Source organism: Vombatus ursinus, unplaced genomic scaffold (assembly GCF_900497805.2).
Source record: "Vombatus ursinus unplaced genomic scaffold, bare-nosed wombat genome assembly UNPS02005659.1, whole genome shotgun sequence".
Lineage (NCBI taxonomy): Eukaryota > Metazoa > Chordata > Mammalia > Diprotodontia > Vombatidae > Vombatus > Vombatus ursinus.
In genome coordinates, this window is record NW_020945437.1 from 26,156,592 (window position 1) to 26,178,904 (window position 22,313).

At 40.2% G+C, this 22,313-nt stretch overlaps 1 protein-coding gene across 8 annotated transcripts in view; it reads right to left on the minus strand.

Annotated features, from left to right (window-relative positions):
• The window catches only part of LOC114032778 (butyrophilin-like protein 2), a 105,428-nt gene that overhangs the window by 12,213 nt on the left and 70,902 nt on the right, over positions 1 to 22,313 (minus strand). For 7 of the 8 annotated variants that reach the window (XM_027848221.1, XM_027848222.1, XM_027848219.1 and 4 more), the window contains one exon: positions 2,746 to 3,090. In XM_027848221.1, the coding sequence (XP_027704022.1) occupies positions 2,746 to 3,090 (345 nt within the window). Of the gene's footprint in view, positions 1 to 618; positions 1,628 to 2,745; positions 3,091 to 22,313 lie in introns of those variants that run through there. The other variant, XM_027848223.1, reaches the window with a different exon arrangement.

Below are 22,313 nucleotides of genomic sequence, written 5' to 3' on the forward strand. Positions count from 1 at the left end.
TAGAAGAATGACTGATGCTAGAAATTCTGGACTTGACGATGTTATTGTTTGAGCAAGTCCAGAGATTAAACTGAAGGTAAATGGAGGCTTCAATTTTGGTAATTTCCAACTTTTGTGTGGATTTCAATCATTCTTTCAAAGCTCAGGCTTGTAGTCACATGTTTCCTTTTGTTGATATCATGCAAGTTATGGTTTAAAATACGGCCAGCCAGTTTGGATGGAATTGCTGAATTCCTACTGTCCACTGGCTAATGCTTTTGGAGCCATGGGAAAGTTGGCTCTCATTTCTTCATACCTAAACCGTTTCTTCATAATAACCTCCATATTTGGAGAGAAGGGAAGAGTAGCAACCAATCCACTCAAACAGTTTTCCTTGTGCTTTATGCCTGATTTCTTCTCATGCACTCCTCCCCAATACAAAAATGTCCATTAAAATCTTCAGAAACCTTACCAACTTTAAAACTATTTTAGTGACAGATTCCAGTTCAAACACTGCTATCTGCACCAGTTTGTATGGGGGAAGGGTGGAAATTCTCAAAGAAAAAGACAACAGACATTGGCTAGGTTCCCTCCAAACCTTTATTTTAAAATCCAAATTGGTTTCCATATTCCCCCAAGAGCTTTTGAATTTTCATTTTTTCTAGTAAGTCCATAATTATTACATATTTTTAAATGTGTATTTCCCTTTATGGACCTGAACCATCAGAAATGAGGAACTTGCAACAGACTCTCTAACTTATCTTCATGGACTTAGGAAAGATTTAGACCTGACAATGATGGATTCAAAGAAGGTGAATAGATTTAACATTTTTTTAAATTTTTAGGCAATTGGGGTTAAGTGACTTGCCCAGGGTCACACAACTAGTATTGTGTGTATCTTGGTACTAGTATAGTATCAAGTATTTGGTCTGAGGCCGGATTTGAACTCAGGTCCTCCTGATTTTAGGGCCATGCTCTATCCACTGCACCATCTAGCTGCCCTGAAATTTAACATTGAATCAGAGGGGCCAATGGGAAGATTTATAGAATGAATTTGAGCAGTCCAGTAACAACAGGTCAGAATTTTTAAGACATCCCACACCCTCATCAAAGCATGGAATGTGGGTGTTAGTCCAGACCTGGTGCCTTTAAGGGAGGGAAAATAGTTATTGTCTCAGTGTTCTGAGTCCAGGCCAGAGAGCAGGTCCCCCAACCAGTCAGTGGAAAACCCAGGCCTGAATGATTTCCCTGTGGTGAGAGTTCCATGTTGTTTAGAAAGCTCAGTGGGACCTGGGCTTCCATCAAAGAAGGGCATCCAGTTTTCTTTGTCTTTGCTCCTTCATTTCCTTGAGAGGGTGGGTTGGGAAAGGCCCTGAAAGGCTAATGGTAAACATGCAGAAATATCTTGTCATCATTTTAAATTGTTCCTTGCTTAGTGAATCTGCAAAATTTCAGGGATGATTGTGATTTTCATCTGAAGCTGTGGGATTGTGGGATTGTGCATGATGCTGTACCATTGACTGCTCTGAGATTCCTTCCTGTAGGTCCCTGGGGAAGCAGATGAAAGGACGTCCCTCATGGCTGCCCAGAGACCAGAGAGGATTGGTCTGAACTGGGGACGAGAACTGGGTTCCAAATGCATCCCTGCCTGTGGGATAAGGATGCGAATATTTGAAATGGAGGGAGAAGGAGAAGGGGGCTTTGCTTTGTGATTGACCTGCTGACCTGACATGGAGGGACCCATGTGGGAGATTCCAGTAGCCTGAGTCAGCGAGAAGCCGTTCTATGTTTCCTTACCACTTGGGTGGGACTAGCTACATTCTATTGGCTGAAACAGGCTGTGACTTGAAAAGTACCAGACTAGGACTCATTCTTTGTCTCTGTCTTTCTGTCTGTCTCTGTCAACCTCTCTCTGTCTGTCTCTATATTTCTGTCTGTCTCAGTCTTTCTGTCTTTGTCTGTCTCTGTCTTCCTGTCTCTCTCCCACTCTTTCCCTCTCTTTCCTTTCAGCTGTGTCCAGGGGATGTGAGTGTCCTATTCACCCACAGGGCACAAGTACCATGAACTGAGCTGGGTATGGAAGAATGTTCTTTCCCTCCCCAATCCAGGCCCTGTGTCCCTCTACAAACAGGCTCAGGGTGTGGGTAGGGGCTCCTTCTAGGCACAGGTTGGGGATCCCCCACCCCACCCATACCCAGGCCATGGGTACCATGTACACTATACAATTAGTCAGAATAGCTTTTATGCAGTAATATTTAATTGTACAGTGTCATGAGAACAAATGTACAAATGACACTTTCCCTGACACCCAAAGACATTGTCCTCTCCACACAGGCCACCTCAGTCTCTGCAGATTGTGGGGTAAAAGGAGTTCAGGTTCATAGCTTAACCCAGTTCCTACATAGTAGAGTCCCTCCAAGTTCCGACTATTTAGTGGTTACATAGAATAAGGGTGCAGAAGAGCCTCTAAAATTGGGGAAGCATCATTGAGGGGGTTTGAGCCAATGACAGAGAGGCTGGATGCCCCCAACCCCATTAAAGGTACCAGAGGACCCTGAGGGGCTGAAAGATAACGGACCTGGCCTTCAGTTGGTGGGGGCTGGGCTGGGTGGTCCCTGTGACAGAAATACTGACCCACAAGGTAGTTGTGAGACTTCAGGGAAAAAATGTATGGAAAGTTACACACTTTAAAGATCTGGGCCAATGCCAATAGTCTGAATGTCCCTTCCAGCTCTAGAGAGAATCCATGCCCCAGGTAGGACCTACCTGATACCTGAAGGTCAAAGCTGGTTTCGTTGTAAAAGGAGCCTTCCTGGAAATAACAAGCGTACTGGCCAGTGTCGGAGAGCTTGACCTGATGGATGATCATGGTCACCTTCCCCTCAGCCATGTCCTGTCTCAGCATCTTTGTCCTCCCTTGGAATGCAGGGGCCTGGACTTCCTCCATCTCCTGGCCCATGCGGTACAAGTGCACAACCAGTGGGCCTCTGACCCACTTCACAATCATACCCCGAACATCGATCTTAGGGGAGAGGTGACAGGAGAGCTGGACATCGTCCCCCACCCAGGCCCGGATGGGCTGGAGCAGAGGGCCAGATACTGTAAATGTGCCTGTGTAGAGAACCAGGGACAAAACAGCAGAGAATCAGAGAACACTGGGGTGGAGGAGTTAATATGGCCTTCAGAGCAGGGGTCAGGGCAGCCCAGGACCATGGAGCTCTGAATGCATTGCTGCTCAGGGGCTGCTCTGCTTTTAGCCCCTCTTTGGTGAAATTGCTTTCCACACTATGACACATCTGTGAGATGGAGACAAGACATTCTCCCCCTTCACTACCTTGTATATTCAGGGAGCCAGGGCAGCTGATTGGGGGCTGAAAGTTTGGGGTGGAGGCAAGAAGGTAACAGCTGCTGTCAATGGCCCCATGGAGGCACCAGCCTCTGCCCTCCCACTGAGGCTGCCCACAGATAAAACAGATCAGGCTTCTGGGCTGGTGTTGGACTTGCCCTCATTCTGTAGCTGTGCAGCTGAGTGTTTTAGAAGGAGCCTGGGCCAGAAAGCTGTGGGAGACCTGTGTGGGACAGAGCAGTGCAGCTCAGTGGGAGAGCAGGAGCGTGATTATAGAAATGTGGGGAGCTTCCAGGGTGACACTGTAGTGATGGCATCCTGGGTTACTGGGCCTTGAGGGAAAGGATTTGAGTTCAAATGAAAGCTCTGTTATTGACTAGCTGTGTGACTTTGGACAAGTCACTAGACCTCTCTGGGCCTCTGTTTCTTCAGTAAAATAATAGGATTGATTTTAATAGTTTCTGGGGCCTTTTCTAGTTCTAAAAGTCTGGTTCTATCTTTGTATTCCCTTTAAGGCAACTAGGTGGTGCAGTGGACAGAGCACTAGCCTTGGAATCAGGAACATTCATCTTCATAAGTTCAAATTCTGCCTCAGACACTTCCTAGCTGTGTGAGCCTGGGCAAGTCACTTAACCCTGTTTGCCTCAATTTCCTCATCTGTAAAATGAGCTGGAGAAGGAAATGACAAACCAATCCAACATCTTTGCCAAGGAAACCCTAGATGAGGTCACAAAGAGTCAGACACGACTGAAATCAATCAACAATAACAAAATTCCCTTTGGTTGTATGTGTCATTGGGGAGAATCTCCCTGAAGCTCTTTGGTATAGAGCCCACAAAAAAGCTGGGGTCTTATCCTTTGTCAGAAGGGGAGAAACAGCTGTGCCCTCAATGACACATTCTAACTTTCCTATTTTCTTAGGTGGGTATGGATCAGAAGAGATCGGACCCTTTCATCTGTGGATGACATCTGTTCCGACAACCTCACTCACACACAGGTCAGGATGTCAGGTCCTAGTGTGGACACCAGCACCCTCAGAAGTCTGCCCATCAGAGGGAGGCAGCAGTGGGGACTGGTCAGTGCTGGGATTGGAAGGCAGAGCTCCAGGATGCAGACTGCATCAAGCACTCATCTCATTGACACTGCTGGTCCTGGGGTCCTGGAACCCTGGCAGAGCTTTCTAGCTGAAACCTCCATCCAGGTCCTGGCTTCCTAAGTGCCCTGTGTGTGGTGTCTCCATGAGAAGCTCTGGGTCCTGGCCTGGCTTGGCCTGAGGTTTTGCTCCACACCTTTCAGTCCTGCTCTTCCTTCCCCAGCAGTGGCTTTCCTTCAGGCCCAGGGCCTTATCACCAGCCCATGTGGGTCCCCTTGGTGGAGGAGGGAGGGAGACTTTGGAAAGTGCTTGGTTGAGCCTCTGAAGGAAACCTGCCCAGGCGTAAAAGCCTTTCAGACCTCACTTCATGCCTCTTCTTCCCTCTGGACAGGACAGAAGTCAGAGAAGTCCTGTAGGCCACAGAGAAGCAGAATCCTGGCAATCCTCCACTGGATGTCAGAAGATTTAGACTCAGGTCCTGCTTCTGTCGTGTCATGTTAAGCAAATCCCAACTGACCCCAACCTCAGTTGCCTTTCTTATAAAATGAGGATTGGGTATTTTATCTTGCCTAGAGTTATTTTAAATGGGGCATCTCTTACTATCTCTTCTTGCATGGTTTTGCTTGTGATCTATAGGAATGCTGATGATTTGTGTGGATATAATTTATATCCTGCCAGTTTGCTAAAATTATTAATTGTTTCAATTAACTTTTTGAGTGTTTGGGATTTTCCAAGTATATTATCCTATCATCTGCAAAAAGAGATAGTTTAATTACTTCATTTCCTATTCTGAGTTCTTCTGTTTCTTTTTCTTTCATTGCTATTGCTAGGATTTCTAATATAATATTGAATAATGGTGCCAGTGGGCATTCTTGTTTCACACTTGATCTTACTGGGAAGGCTTCTAGCATATCCCCATTGGAAATAATACTTGCTAATGGCTTTTGACAAAAGCTTTTTATTAATTTAAGGAAAAATCTATTTAAACCTCTACTTTCAAGTGTTTTTTAATAGAAACGAGTGTTGTACTTGATGAAAAGCCTTTTCTGCATTTATTGATATAATAATATGATTTTAAATCTTTTATTATTGATAAAATCAATTGTGTTAATAGTTTTCCTTATTATATACCCTCATTGAATTCCTGTTCAATTGGTCATAATGTAGTCTTTGTAATATATTGTTGTAATATTTTAGTTAGTATTTTATTTAGGATTTTTCATTAATAACATTGGTCCATAATTTTCTTTCTCTACCTATACTCTTCCTAGTTTAGTTATCATTATCATATTTGTTTCATTAAACCAGTTTGGTGGGATCCCTCCTTTGCCTACTATTCAAAATAATTTATTTAATATTGGAATTAGTTTCTCTTTCAATGTTTGATAGAATTCACCTTTAAATCTGTCTGGTCTTGGTGCTTTCTTCTTAGAAAGCTCATTTATGGCCTGTTCAATATTTTTTTTCTAAAATAGGCCTATTTAGATGTTCTATTTCCTCTTCTGCTAATTTATACATCATATTTTTAAAAATATTCTTCCATTTCACTTAAATTGTTAAATTTATTGGCACATAATTGTGCAAAATAACTCCTTATAATTGTTTTAATTTTATCTTTGTTAGTGGTGTATTCAACTTTTCTTTTTTAGTAATAGTGATTTAGTTTTCTCTCTTTTTTTATAAAAATTAAAATAACTTATGATTTATCTCTTTTACTGTGTTTTCCCATAAAACTGATTACTAGTTTTATTTATTAATTCAATGGGTTTTTACACTCAATTTTATTAATCTAACTTTTAAGTTTTAGGATTTTCAATTTTAGTGTTTAATTGGGGATTTTTAGTTTGATCTTTTTTCAGTTTTTTTTAATGGCATATCCAATTCATTAATCTGCTTTTTCTCCATTTTAGTGATATAAGCATTTAGGGAATACATTCTCCTCTGATCACTACTTTTACTTTATATATATATATATATATATGTTGTCTCATTATTGTCATTCTCTGTAATAAAATTATTGATTGTTTCTATGATCTGTTCTTTGACTCACTCATTTATTTAAGATTAGCTTGTTTAATCTCCAATTAGTTTTTAATTATGTTTCTGTGGTACCTTATAAAAGGTAATTTTTATTGAATTGTGATCTGAAAGGCATACTTTATTCCTTCTGCTTTTTTACTTTTAATTATAAAATTTTTATACCCTAATATATGGTTAATCTTTGTAAAGGTCCCATGAACTGCTGAGAAAAAGGTGTATTCCTTTCTATTTTCATTCTCTCCAGATATCTATCATATCTAGCTTTTCTAAAATTCTATTCACTTTCTTGACTTTTTTTAGGTTAGATTTATCTAGTTCTGAGAAAGGAATATTTAAGTCCCCCACTATTAAACTATTTTCTATCTCTACCTGTAATTCATTTAACTTTTCTTTTAAAACTTTAGATGCTATAGTATTTGGTGCTTATAGGTTCAATATTGATATTGCTTCATTGTTTGTGGTACCTTTTATCAAAATGTAGTTATCCTATTTATCACTTCTAACTAAATCTATTTTAGTTGTAAATTAGTCTGAGATTATGATTGCTACTGTTGCCTTTTATGCATCAGCTAAAGCATAATAAATTCTGCTCAACCCTTCATTTTAATCCTGTGTGTATCTCTCATTCTTAAATGTGTTTCTTGTAAAGAACTTACTATCACATTTTTATTTTTAATTCATTCTGCTGTTTCCTTTTTATGGGGGAGTTCATTCCATTCATATTCAAAGTTATAATTACTATTACTAGATAAAATATCTAGGAGTATACCTGCCAAAACAAACCCTAGAACTATATAAACAAAATTATAAAAAAAAAACTTTTTATACAAATAAAATCATATTTAAATAATTGGGGAAATATTAATTGTTCATAGGTAGGTGTGGCCAATATAATAAAATGACAATTTTACCTAAACTAATTTACATTTTCAATGCCATCCCAATTAAACTATCAAAAAATTATTTTACTAAATTGGAAAAAATAATAACAAAATTCAATTAAAAGTCAAGAATATCAAAGAAACTAGTGAAAAAAAATGTAAAGGAAGGAGGTTTAGCAGTACCAGATCTTAAACTGTATTATAAGGGACTAATTAGCGAAAGTATTTGGTACTGCCTAGGTTTATCAATAGAACAGAGTAGACATGCAATTCATAGCAACAAATAGATATAGTAGCTTTGTATCTCACAAGTGTAAAGACTTAAGATTTTGAGATAAGAATTCATTACTTGGAAAAATTGTTGAGAAAACTGAAAAGCAGTATACCAGAAACTGGGCATATACCAATATTTTACACCACTTGCCAAGATAAGATCAAAATGGATATATGACCTAGATATAAAGTGAAATATTTCAAGAAAATTTGAAGAACACGGAGCATATTCCTTGTAAGACTTATGGATAGATGAACAATTTACGAATTTATCAACAAGAGACAAAACAGAGTGAGGTATAGAATGGATAATTTTGATTCCATTAAATTGAAAAGGCTTTACACAAATAAAGCAAATGTAGCCAAGATCAGAAGGAAAGCAGAAAATTGGGAGAAAGTTTTTATAGAAATTTTCTCAGATAAAGGTCTCATATCTCAAATACGTAAAGAACTCTGTAAAATCTATAAAAAATATGAGTCATTCCCCAATTGATAATGGTCAAAGGATATGAACAGGCAGTTTTCCAATGAAGAAATCAGAAGCATTTATAGTCATATGAAAAAATTCTCTAAATCATTATTGATTAGAGAAATACAAATAAAACAACTTTGAGAAATCATTTTTCACCTACCAGATTGGCTAAAATAATTGAAGGAGAAAGAGACAAATGTTGGAGTGGATGTGGAAAAATTGGGAAACTAATTCATTGTTGGTGGAATTCTGAATTGATCCAACCATTTTGGAGAGCAATCTGGAATTATGCCCAAAGAGTTATTAAACTGACTATACACTTTGACCCAGCAATACCACTAGTAGGTCTATTTCCAAAGATGATTAGGGAAAAAGGAGATGAATCTGTATGTTCAAAAATGTTTATGGCAGCTCTCTTTGTGGTGACAAAGAACTGGAAATTGCAAGTATGCCCTTCAATTGGGGAATGGCTAAACATGTTGTGGTATATGATCTTGATGGAATACTACTGAGTATAAGAAATGATGAGCTCGATAGTCTTAGAAAAAATATGGATAGACTTACACAAAATAATGAAGAGCAAAATAAGCAAAACAAAGAGAATGCTCTATACAGTAACAACAATATCATTTTAAGAAAAACTTTGAGTGAGTAAGTCATTTTGACTACTATAAATACCCAAATAAACTGGAAAGAACATATGAAGGAAGACACTATTTGCATCCAGAGAAAGAACTGATCAATAGAAGTACGTATTGAATGATTTTACATATATATACATATTTGTTTCTAATGGTTGCCATCTCTAGGGCAGAATGCGGGAAGGGTAGAAAAAAGGGAAAAAAAGAATTTAATGTGATAACTTTATTATATATTTAAAAGGAATAGCAAATGGTACATAATAGATTTGTAGTTTCATGCACAACCATCTTTTTATTATACTATATTATACTGCATAAATTAAAAATAAATAAATAAATAAAACTGGGGTTGGGGATTGCATCAGTTCATGTGTGAAGTTAGCCATCCCAGCTCTAATGATCTGTGACTCTCTAGTCTACACTGTCGAGTTGGGAGACCAGGGAAATCTCTGCTAGCCATAAATGAGCAATACTTTTGTTGGCAGAGCAGATGATGTGTAAAGGCCATCCCAGCTCTAATCCCCTCTGACTCTCTACACTGTCTAGCTGGGAGATGAGGGAGCTCTCTTCTAGCCATAAACAGTTAATAATTTGCTGGCAGATTTGCCTTACAAAGGCATAAGTGTGGACAATTTACTTCTATTAACTGTTCTTCTTGTCCCTAGATTTATTTCAGGGCCAATCAAAGAAGATCTTGGTAATAATATTAAGTCTTTGCATCCTAACCTCCAAACAAGTCCTAGAGAGTTATTGGGAGTTGAGGGAGGGCCCAAAACTGGGTTTATGGACATAGACTCTTATGCAACTATTTCATAGAAGTTTTGAGAGATTTTCTGTTCCCTAGTCAGATAGTTATCTGGAACCAAACATGCCCAGTAAGCACTAAACCAAGACAAGAAAAAAATAGTCAATCTTAGCTTGGAGCATTCTGATGACTTTTGTTGATTGCCTGGTTTAGTATAGTGGCTCAGGATCCCTGGTCCGAGAGAACAAGGTTACTAAGAATTACAATTATTTTTTGGAATTCCCATTAGTTCTTTGGTTGTAAGCTTATATTCCCAAAATCCATTTTGGGGTGTGCTTAATAGTCTCTACTCGTTTTCATATATTATGACTATTTAATATGACCTGTTAGTAGAGCAGAGAGAAATTTAAAGTACCTAACTTTCAATGAATCCTCAGAGATATTTGAAAGCCCTTCCATATTGCTCTCATAGACTCCTTATATTTGTACAGCTTTTCCCCCTCTATTCAAGAGTTGACCTGAACAATGACAGTTTCCTCCTTTACTGACAAGAGTGGACCCCTATTATAAGAGATCCTTCTATTCAGTTGTGTCACTTCCCTTCACTGGCCTGTAACATAAGGCACTTGAACTGAGCCAGATCCCCTCCAACTCTACAATCCTATGTTTCTGTATTGCCCATATTGGTGAAGATGCCTTGGAGGGAGGCAATGACCTTGAGATCAGAGATCATATCTTTTCTAAACTTGTAACTTCCAGTAATGTTAAAACACAAGGTTCTGTGAGCAATGGGGGTTAGATAAGTGTTTCTTTTTTAAAAATTTTTAAAATTTAAAAAAATTATTTTTAGTTTTCAACATCTTTCTGTAAGATTTTGAGTTGTTAGTTTTCTCCCTCTTCTTCTCCTCCTCCCTCCTCAAGATGGCATGCAGTCTGATATAAACTATACAAGTACAATCATAACAAACGTTAAATGAGTGTTTCTTGAATTGATGGTTTAATTGAATTGAAATATCAGTGGGTAGTGATATGTGGAAAGCAGAGACCAAAGTGAACTTACCTGAGCTAGGAGTACCAGAAAGGGCAAGGATGAGGTATATGAGGTATAAAGGTAGAATGAGGGTCCTGTAGGAAGCTGGCTGGTGATTCTGCTTCATGGTGCAGATCATGGCTGACAGGAACCCAACCAGGGAGATGCTAAGAGCAAGCAAGGATGTTGCCAGTGAACAGCAGGATCACAGAACCTGAAAACTATCCCCATTGACCCCTTAGCACAGGATTCAGGAGTGTTGTCTCAGAGTCTGGGCAACCACACATTAAAGCACAGATTAAAGGGCACAGAGCTGTGGTCCAGCTTGTGTCCACCCCACCTCATCTCCCCTCCTCATACAGATCTCACAGGTCAGGTTGGTTCCCATACACCACATATTCATTTCAACATCCACAGCTCAGCTTACACTATTTTTTCCTCATCTATAATGTCCTCCCCACTCCTTTCTCTTTATTCCAATACTTCAATGTCTGACTCAGTGGGCCACCTGCTCCCTGAAGGCTTGTTACATTAACTTCTTGTTCATTGATCTTCTATCTCTGTATTTCTCTTCATCATCTCAGCAGCTCACATAGATTCAATGATTTCCTCTATGCAGACGCCTCTCAGCTTCACGGATTCAGCCCTAACCTCTCTCCTGACCTCTAGTGTCTTTTGGATACTCTGACCTGGATGCCCCATAGATATTAAACACAACATGTACAGAACTGAACTCACTCTCTTTCCCCCTAAATGTTCTCAATTTCCTGCCTTCTCTGTTACATCAAGGACAGCACCAGACTTACAACCTAGATATCATTCTCAACTCCTTATTCTTTCTTTCCCTGTAACCCCATTTCTAGTCTCCATAGCCAAGTCCTGTCAAGTCTACCTGTCCAACGTCTCTCATATCCATGTCTTCTCTCCTCTGATATTTCTGTTATCCTCATGCAGTACGTTCTCACCTGGTTAGGGTCTCTGCCTCCAGCTTTTCTGCTCTCCAGCATTTGACATTCAGTTGTCAAAAAGATCCCCCTAAAGTACAGGTGTGACCATGCCAGCCCCCAATTCAATAACATACAGTGGCTCCCTATCACACCTAGGATAAATAAAAACCCTCTAGTGTTGAAAGCCCTTTACAACCTGGCCCTTTCTTACCTCTTTCATCTTCTTACACCTTCCTCCCCCAGAGTATTCTGCCACCTAGTGACACTGGCTTTTTGGCTGTTCCTCAAACAATACCCTCCACCTCCCTCCTTGAGGCATTTTCACTGGCTGTCTCCTTTACCTGCAATTCTCCCTCTTCCTCTCTATATCCTGGCTCCTCTGATGTCCTTCAGATCCAGCTCAAATCTCACCTTCTGCCAGAAGTCTTTCCTCATTCCCCATAATGCTAGTGTCTTCTCTCTTAACATTAACTCCAATTCATCCTTCATATATCTTGTTTTGTGTAAAGGTTTGTGTGGTCTCCATCATTAGACTATGAGCTCCTTGAGAGCAATGAATGAATTTTGCTTTTTGTGGTAACCCCTGTGTCTAATAGCACAGTGCCTGGCACACAGTGGGTACTTAATAATGCTTCTTGACTTGATTTGACTTCTACCCTTGTTATCAGTATCACTAAGCAGAGTATATGGGCGTTGAGGGTATGTGCTGTGTCTTTCCTTCTGTTCCTCTGTGCTGAGTAACTGGGCACAGATGTAAGACCTTACAGGCCCAGCATATAGATGACAGATGATTGATGAATGTGGAATACAGTTCTGTTATCTATGGGCAACACTGTTGGCTAGAGGCTTTTCTAGAAATGCTGGGGTTGGGCCTTCTCTAAGTCTCCAACTGGTTCCTTGGTAGCTGAGGTGCTAATGGTTTTGATTTCATTTTATTCAATCATTCAAAAATATTAATTAACCAAAGGATGGGAGTTAATAGCCTGAATACATCTGTAGAAAGTAAGATATGTTACATCTTTTGTGATTACTTGAGTGGGAATATAATGGAAGTTCTTTACATCACAGCTATTTATGGCATCTTTACATAAATTAACCATGTGCTACGGTATGATTCCCTATTGGAATATAGAAAAATAAAAATTTTAAGTATATACTTTACTGATCACAATGGAATAAAAATTACAATTAATGAGTCCTTTGAAGGAAGAATTGACCCCAGAACTCCTGGATTCAAGAATAGTCCTCTCTCCAGTGTGCCAGGCTGCCTCCCAAGCTTCCTCTTACAATTCAGTCTGCCTCTTAGACAGAGTGGTCAGAAGGGTCTGATTAACAACTGACCTCCCAATTGATAAATGATCAAAAGAAATGAACAGGCAATTTTTTAGATAAAGAAATCAAAAGAATTTATACTCACATGAAAAATTGCTCTAAATCATTATTGATCAGAGAAATGCAAATTAAAATGAGCTTGAGATATCATTTCACAACTATCAGATTGGCTGAAATGATTGAAGGGGAAGGCAACAAGTGTTAGAGGGGATGTGAAAAAAATTGAGACAATAATTCATTGTTGATAGAATTGCGAACTGATCCAACCATTTTGGAGAGCAATCTGGAATTATGCCCAAAGAGTTATTGAACTGCATATACCCTTTGACCCAGCAATACCACTATTAGGTTAGTTTCCCAAGATGATTAGGGAAAAAGGAAAAGAAGCTATCTGTTCTAAAATATTTAAAGCAGCTCTCTTTGTGGTGGCAAAGAACTGGAAACTGCAGGGATGCCCATCAATTGGGTAATGGCTGAACAAGTTGGTGTACATGATTCTGATTGAATATTACTGGGTCATAAGAAAAGATGAGTTTGATGATCTTAGAAAAACATGATTTAACTTACATGAAATAATGAAGAGCAAAATGAGCAAACCCAAGAGAATGTTGTATATGGTAACAGCAATATTGTTTTAAGAACAACTTTGAGAGAATAAGTCATTTTGACTATTGTAAGTACCCAAATTAACTACAGAGAATACATGAGAGATGTGTATCCAGAGAAAGAACTGACATCTAGAAGTATGTACAGAAAGATTTTACATATACATACACACACACACACATGTATATATACATATATTTGTGTGTAGTGATGACCATCTTTAAGGCAGGGTGGGGGAGGTAGGAAAAAAGGAAAGAAAGTAATTTATGTGATAACTTCATTATACATTTAAAAGGAATATCAAATTATATATAAAAGATTTGTATCTTCCTGTACGATTATCTTTTTTTATTATACTGTTTTGGAAATGCTTGTTTCATGCCAGTAACACAAATTTTAAAAAATAAAAATTAAAAAAAATACCTAACCCACCTGTCCTTCCCAAGTTTCTGAAACAGGGCTACAGCCCAGAGAAGAGTGACCGCTATGAAAATGACTACAAGCCCTTTGGAAAAAAGCCCCTCCCAACAAAAGAACTACCCCAGCCTACCCAGAAGTTAAACAGGGACCTCCTTCTGAGGGCTCTGTGACTCACCTTGCTTCCTACTGAATAACAATCATATGGACACGTTCTCAGGAAGAAAGGAGGAAGGAATTCATCCCTTCAAGAAGACAAAGGTCCTTTCTCTTTCTTGCTATTGTCAAAATATTTTGGAGATACCCTGTTTCCCAGAGTGAAGGCCCAGCAAGCAGGCTATGCCCTGAGCTTGGCATAATAACAATCCTTTGCTCTCTGGATGATCTCACCCTCTGGCAAAGTGTATTGCACCACATGTTGACTCTCTCTATTTCCCAGGGACCAGAAAGCCAACATCCACCAGGTCTCTGACATGCTCATAATCTCTGTTCCTTGTATTATACTCCTGTTCCCATCACAGAACTCTGGTTCTGTACTGCATAGAGTAGTAACAACCCCCAAGACTTGGGACAATACTGTTGCAAAGAACCTGTGGGCACAGTAACTCAAGACCTAAAAATGACATAGTCCAGCCCACTTATATATATTAGCATTGTCTGTACCCCAATATGTTAATCCCTCCTTCTCAGGACAGGGGCTTCCTTTTGTGCAAGTCATTTTCCTCACTCTGAAATAAATTATACCACTACTTTATGTCCTGACACCTGCATCTAGTCTGCTCTGTTCAGCTCAGGCCACTTTCAGGTTAGAGACTGATCAGGTCTCCACTACATTCTAAACTCCTTGACACTATTCATCTTGCTTTCACTGTAGGAAGCTGGGAAAAGTCCTTAGCATACTACTCCTTATAGGAGTGGCTTCTTGGTGATCCTGCCAAATGGCTCTCATTTAGGCCCAGGCTAAATGCTTCTCTTTCCTTCAAATCCACTAGACATGTTCTTTTGTCCTCTCCTTTACTCAAGTCTCTGACAAACACATGGCTCTATTTGCCAAAGCTAAACCTTTGAATTGTCATCTTTGTCCTTCAAAATCAGCTCCTGCATCTGAGCTACTGTGTTACACAAAGATCTTCAGAAGTGGCATCTCTGCCAGCTTGTTTACAAACCAGGCATGCTTTCCCCCACTCCTTTTCTATTTCTTGGATTCATCTTCAATAGCAGCATGGTATGGCTAGCAGAGAAGTCTTAGGAGAACTGGGTTGGAGTCTCTAAGTCAAGGCCAGATGATGACTTGTTGGGGCTGTTGGAAAGGGGATTTCTGTTGAGGGCTGGACTGGACCAAACGCCCTCCGAGATCCCTCCCACTGCTGAGCCCATGATTGTCACAGGGGTGGCATAATGGAATGAACACCACACTTGGGGTCCTAGGTTTGAGGTCTGACACTGCCCAGATCTGTGTGACCTTGGATGAGATCCATCCCTGTCTGAATCTTAATGTTCTCCCCCTGTAAAATGAAGATAATAATACTAGGAGGCAATTTATTCTAGTAGAAATAAACTGACTTTGGATTCAGAGGACCTGTGTTCAAATCCTGCCTCTGAGGCTTACTGCCTGTGGGAAGTCCCTTTACCTTTCATGGGACTTAATTCATAGATCTACAAATTGAGGGGGCTGGACCTGAGGTCCCCTGAGGTCCTTTTCAGTGCTAGATCTAGGCATTGAAACAGCTTGGTATAGAGCCTGCTGGGCTTGGAGCCGGGAACACCCAAGTTCTTATCAGTTGTGGGACTCAGACAGAGTCAGGATCTACCTGCTGCTGTTTCCTCATCTGCAGAATGAAGATAACCAGACCTTCAGTGCCAACTGCTAGGGTTGTCATGGGGCCCATTGAAGATAAAGAATGAATTACAGGCTCCAAAACAAAACTAGAGGTTGGTAAATGAAAATAAAAATGTCTATCTTCAAAGAAGAAATATGAGAGGATACCTCCCTCCTCTCACTGACACAGACACACAAATTCACACACAGACGCAGACACATACAGACACATTGCTTCAGATCTCCGAGTCCATGGATATGGAACATTGCATAGAACATTAGTTTTTTTTGGAGATTGTTTTCTTTTCTCCCCTTTTCCTCCTCTTTTTCTTTCTTCTTTTTTTAACTCTTTTTTAAAAGTGCTGGCTCTGTAGGAGGAGGATACATACAAGGGAAATCTAGGCCATGTGTGAAACCCAAACATCTCTAACGGCTTTTTTAAAAATAGCTCTGTAACAATCTCTTGGGGCCCACTCGTCCAACTCATACCTTCTCTCTTAGGATTCTAGGGGTCATCCTGTGGGTGGCTCTCTTACCCAACACTAGGCCACATGCCTTCATCCATGTCCTTCTACCTTAACAATCAGCCACCTGACTCAGCTATTTAATAAGCTATCAGCTCAAACTTCATAGCAAGAACACAGTCCATATCATTTCCCCTCCCCTATACCAGGGGCACACTTTTCCACAAATGCACCCAGTGTCCAGGAGGGTAAAGAATGGGCAGCAAACAAGGGACCAAAGTGTGGGAGACAGACCTGGCCAAAGGCATCTCCCAGCTCCAGAACTGGGCCCTTCACGTCCTTTCCCCCAGAATGTTTGCTTCACTTTCATGGAGTCAAAAGTTCTTTCAGCTGGAGCAAAAACTTAGTTAGGGATGGCAGAAGTTTCTTCCCTTTGACTCCCTCAGAGCCTCAGCTCAGAAGATGGAGCATCAGGTGAGAGTGACAGCCACAAGGCCAGGAGAGCTGGGTCATATACTTCGTGGGGGAGAGGGAAGGGTAAGAAGACTGGAGCTCAGGTGAGAGAGCAGAACTGGCGATCATCTTCATAGAAATGGTAAATGAATCCATGGGAGTCAAGGTCACTAATAAGAGAGCAGAGAAGGAGAAGAGTATTCAGGAAAAAGTCTTAGGGGAACCACAATTAGTGAGAGAGACTTCTATGAAGATCCAGGCAAGGAGCCTGAGGAGGAGCAGCCAGACAGAAGAACCAGGGAGAGCAATGTCACTGAACCCTAGAAAGCAGGGAGAGTCGAGGAGGAGAGGGGCACTCAATTTTACAGTCAATTATAGTATAGGCTTCTCAAAAATATTCACAGAGGTTTAGCAGTACCAGATCTTAAACTATATTATAAGGCAGTAATTATCAAAACTATCTGGTACTGGCTAAGAAATACAAAGGAAGATCAGTGGAACAGAGCAGACATAGCAACTGCCTCCCCAGCAGTTCAGTCTGCCTCTCAGACCTTGTGGTCAGAGGGGCTGACTAACAACTGACCCAGCGGCACTTCCCAAGTTTCTGAGACAGGCCTACAGCCTGAGAAGAGTGACCACTGTGAAAATCAACACTAATCCTGTCCAGCAAAGCTACTTCCAACAAAAGGGCTCCCCCAGCCCACCCAGAGGTTAGACAGGGACCTCCTTTTGAGGGCTCTGTGACCTACCTTGGCTTCTCCTGAATAATAAACAATCTTCTAGGCTCCTTCTCAGTCAGAAAGGAGGAGAGAATTCATCCCATCAGGAAGAGAAGGTGCGTTCTCTGCAGTCAGAGGACTGCCTCTGAGGCTTAGTGCCTCTGAAACCTTCCAAGTCCCTTTACCCTCCGTGGGCCCTAGTTTACATATCCACAAATGGAGGGAGCATTATCTGATGTTCTCTGAGGTCCCTTTCAGTAATTGGTCTGGGCAGCTATGTGAGTGCAGAGCCTGCTGGGCGTGGAGTCAGGAAGATCCTAGTTCAAATTTGAATGTAAACAGCTGTGGACCCAGACTGTGTCAACATCATTATGGAAAATAACAGTAACCATATTTTCAGACTCAACTGACAGGTTTGTTATCTGAAATGAGCAACTAAGTACAGCCGCAAAACCAAAATAGAATGCTGCAAATTTGAAGCCTATATAAATAAATACTAACTGCAGTTATTATTATTACTAGTATCAATCATTGTTATTATTATCATTGTGTTATCATTATTACTAGGGTTGTTGTGACAAGTGAGATAATTGTAAATTGCTTACCACAGCACCTGGCACATAGTAGGTGTTAATGGTTCTTATTACCATGTGGCAGGCATCATGGTAAGCAGTAGGGGTAAAAGAAAACTCTAAACATGGGCACTGCCCTCAGGGAGCTCACACTGGAATGGGAGAAACAACCTGCAAAGAGCTGCACACGTCAGATAAAGAAAAGGCCAATGGAGACCTTGAGGGGAACCAGCAGCAGGTGAGAGATGGGGAGAACCAGGGCTGGCCTCCTCCAGAGGAGGAATTGAGCTGAGTCTGGAATGAAGCCAAGGCAGCCAAGAGGCAGAGGTGAGGAGGGACAGCATTCCAGGCAGGAGGTACAGCCAGTGCATTTCTATTTTGCCCTCTGGTTCTGGAATATCAGGGCAGTTTTCCTTGATAATTTCTTGAAAGATGATATCTGGGCTCTTTTTTTGATCATGGCTTTCAGGTAGTCCAATAATTTTTAAATGATCTCTCCTGTATCTATTTTCCAGGTTAATTGTTTTTCCAATGAGATATTTCACACTGTCTTCTATTTTTTCATTCTTTTGGTTTTGTTTAACAATTTCTTGATTTCTCAAAGAGTCATTAGCTTCCATTTGCTCCATTCTAATTTTTAAGGAATTATTTTCTTAACCGAGCTTTTGGACCTCCTTTTCCATTTGGCCAATTCTGCTTTTTAAGGCATTCTTCTCCTCATTGGTTTTTTTGGACCTCTTTTGCCATTTAGGTTAGTCTATTTTTAAGGTGTTATTTTCTACAGTATTTTTGGGGTCTCCTTTAGCAAACTGTTGACTTGTTTTTCATGATTTTCTTGCATCACTCTCATTTTTTCCTCTCCATCTCCTATTTGATTTTCAGAAACCTTTTTGAGCTCTTCCATGGGCTAAAACCAATTCATATTTTTCTTGGAGGCTTTGGATGAAGGACTTTGACTTTGTTGTCTTCTTCTGGTTGTTTGTTTTGATCTTCTTTCTCACCAAAGTACGATTCTAAAATATGATTTTTTTATGCTGTTTGTTCACGTTTCCAGTCAATTACTTAACTTTTAAACTCTGTTAAAGGAAGGCTCTGCTTCCAGTATGGAAGGTGTGCTGTCCCAAACTTCAGAAGTGTTGTGCAGCTGTTTTCAGAGGTACTTCTAGGGCCCTGTAAATTTTCACTTCTTCCAAGGTGATACATCAAGGGCAAGGTGTTTACTCTACTCCTGGCCTGTGCTCCCTGTCTATGAGTGACCACAAGCACTCTTTTCTGCCTTGGAACTGTGAGGAAGATTCCCTTTCCACCACCACCACATGCTCCACCATGCCAGCATTCCTCCTCACTCTAGGACTGCCACCCAGGATTGTGACCTAGATCCAAGCATGTGCAAAGCAAGAGAATTCTGCCTCAGTACGTGCCAAAAGATCCCTATAATCCCTCACTGAATAGCCACTTGAACCCCCCCATCGTGAGAGCTCCAGAATCAGCAGCTACTGCTTTGGCCACCACCCCAGGGCTGTGCTTGGGCCAGGGCTGGACCATGATCCTCTTACTCAGGTCCGACAGACCATTCCCACTGACCTTCTGAGTTGTCTTTGGCATTTGTGGGTTGAGAAGTCTGGAAAGCGCCACACCTCCCCTTGATTCAGTCCCATGAGGCCTACTCTGGGTTTGCTGGGCCCCTGTTATCATGGCCCACCCTGAACTGCACTCCTCTCCCAGCCTGGCACAACAGACATTTCCTGTCAAACTTCCAGGTTATCTTGGGCTGGAAATTTATTTCACTCTGTCTTTTTGTAGGTTCTGCTGCTCTAGAATTTTTTTAGAGTCATTTTTTACATGTATTTGGTGGGGTTTGGGGGAGAGCTCAAGCAAGTCAGTGCTTTTGCTCTGCCATCTTGGCTCTGCCCCACTATTTCTTTCTTTTTAAAAATTTAATGTTTCCTCAGTTACATGTAAAAACAATTTAAAAAATTCATTTCAAAAATTTTGAGTTCCAAATTCACTCCTTCTCTCCCTTCTGTCTCTTCTTACTTGAGAAGGCAAGCAATTTGATACAGGTTATACATGTGTGGTCATGCAAAATATATTTCCAGGTTAGTCTTGTTGTGAAAGAAAACACAGACCAAATACAAAGAAAGTAAAGAAAAAGTATGCTTTGATCTGCATTCAGACTCCATGCATTCTTTATCTGGAGATGGATAGCATTTTTTAAAAATCATAAATCCTTTGCAATTATCTTGGATCATGATGGTACTGCTGAGAATAGCCAAGTCATTCATAGTTGATGATGATATAGTATTGCTGTCACTGTGTACGATGTTCTCCTGGTTCTCCTCATTTTACTTTGCATCATTTCATGTGAGTCTTTATAGGTTTTTCTGGTAACATCCTGCTCATCATTTCTTATAGCACAATAGTATTCCATCAAAATAATGTATGACAACTTGTTCAACCATTCCCCAACTGATGGACATCCCTTCAATTTCCAATCCTTTGCCACCACAGTGACAGCTGTTATAAATATTTTTGTACAAATCATCTTTTCCTTTTAAAATAATCTCTTTTGAATACAAACTTAGTAGTTTAATCAAAGGTATTGCTTGGTCAAAGGGTATGCATAGCTTTATAGACCTTTGGGCATAGTTCCAAACTGTTCCACAGAATGGTTGAATCAATATATAATTTTGCCAACAATGCATCAGTGTCTCAATTTTCCCATATTCTCTGCAATATTTGTCATTTTCCTTTCCTGTCGTACTAGTCAATCTGATAAGTGTAGGGTGGTTCCTTAGAATTGTTTTAATTTGTATTTCTCTAATCAATAATAATTTAGACCATGTTTTGATATGACTACAAAGAGCTTTGATTACTTTGTCTGAAAACTAACTATTCATATCCTTTGACCTTTTATTAATTGAGTAATGGCTCTTTTTTATAAATTTAATACTGCTCTCCATATAGTTGAGAAATGAGAGCTTTATCAGAGAAACTTGCTTTAAATTTTTTTCACGGTTATGATTACTACTGTGTATTTCCCTGCATCCTATTTCCCCCCTGTTTATCCTGCTCTTGTTCCTTTCACCCTGTCAATGCTTGAATGTTTTGTTTCTGACTTTTACCCCCAAATCCATCTTCCCTTCTACCAGCACACACCACACCCCTTTCTCTCATGCCTTTTCCATCCAACTTTCCTGTAGGGTAAGGGAGATTTCTATTCCCAGCTGAATGTGTATGTTAATCCCTCTTTGAGACAATTCTGATGAGAGATCAGCATCTCAAGGCAGAGGGATGATTCCCAAAAAGATTTTTCTCTCTGACTCTGGCTCAAACTCAGAGTGGACTCCAAGTAAATCTCTAAGGTGACCTCATGCCTAATGGCTCCCCAGGGTGATAACAGGTCAAATCCAGATCAAAGGTATTCGTTGTACAACATGGGTATCAGATACAGCTGGTTATTTCTTCTAACAAATAGCAAACATAAGATACAGAAGAGTTAACATACACAAAGCAACAAATTTTTAGAAGAAAAGTTCTATATTCAGCTTTGCCCTGATTAAGGAGGCAAAACTTAGGAAAATAACATTTATTTATTTATTTTTAAAATTTATTTATTTTCAGTTTTCAACATTCACTTCCACAAGATTTTCAGTTCCAAAATTTCTCCCCATCTCATCCCTCCCTCCACCCCAAGATGGCATGCATTCTGAATACTCCTTCTCCTAATCTGCCCTCCCTTCTATCTCTCCCCCACCTTCTCTTATCCCCTTCCCCTTCTATTTTCCTATAAGGAAGGATAGATTTCTATACCCCATTTCCTGTATATCTTATTTCCTAGTTGCATGTGAAAACAATTTTTTTAAACACGTTTTTAAAACTTTAATTTTCTCCTTCCCTCCCTCCCCATCCTCATTGAGAAGGCAACCAACTTGATACAGATTATACATGTAGTCATACAAGACACTTCCATAGTAGCCATGTTGTGAAAAACTAAGTGTATTTCCTTTCATCCTACCCCACCCCCCATTTATTCTATTCTCTCTTTTGACACTGTCCCTCCTCATAAGTGTTTGTTTTTGATTACCCCTTCCCCCAATCTGCCCTCCCCTCTATCATCACCCTGCTCTCTTGTCCCCTCCCCTCCTATTTTCCTGTAGGGTAAGATCGATTTCCATGCCCAATTGAGTGTGTATGTTATTCCCTCCTTAAGCCAAATCCTATGAGAATAAAACTCACTCATTCCCTCTCACCTTCCCCTGATTCCCTTCCACTGTAAAAGCCTTTTCTTGTATGTTTTATGTGAGCTGATTTACCCCATCCAACCTCTCCCTTTCTCCTTCTCCCAGTGTAATCCTCTTTCACCCCTTAATTTTATTCTCCAGATATCACCCCTTCATATTCAACTCACCCTGTGCCCTATATCTATCTATCTATCTATCTATCTATCTATCTATCTATCTATCTCTATCTATCTATCTATCT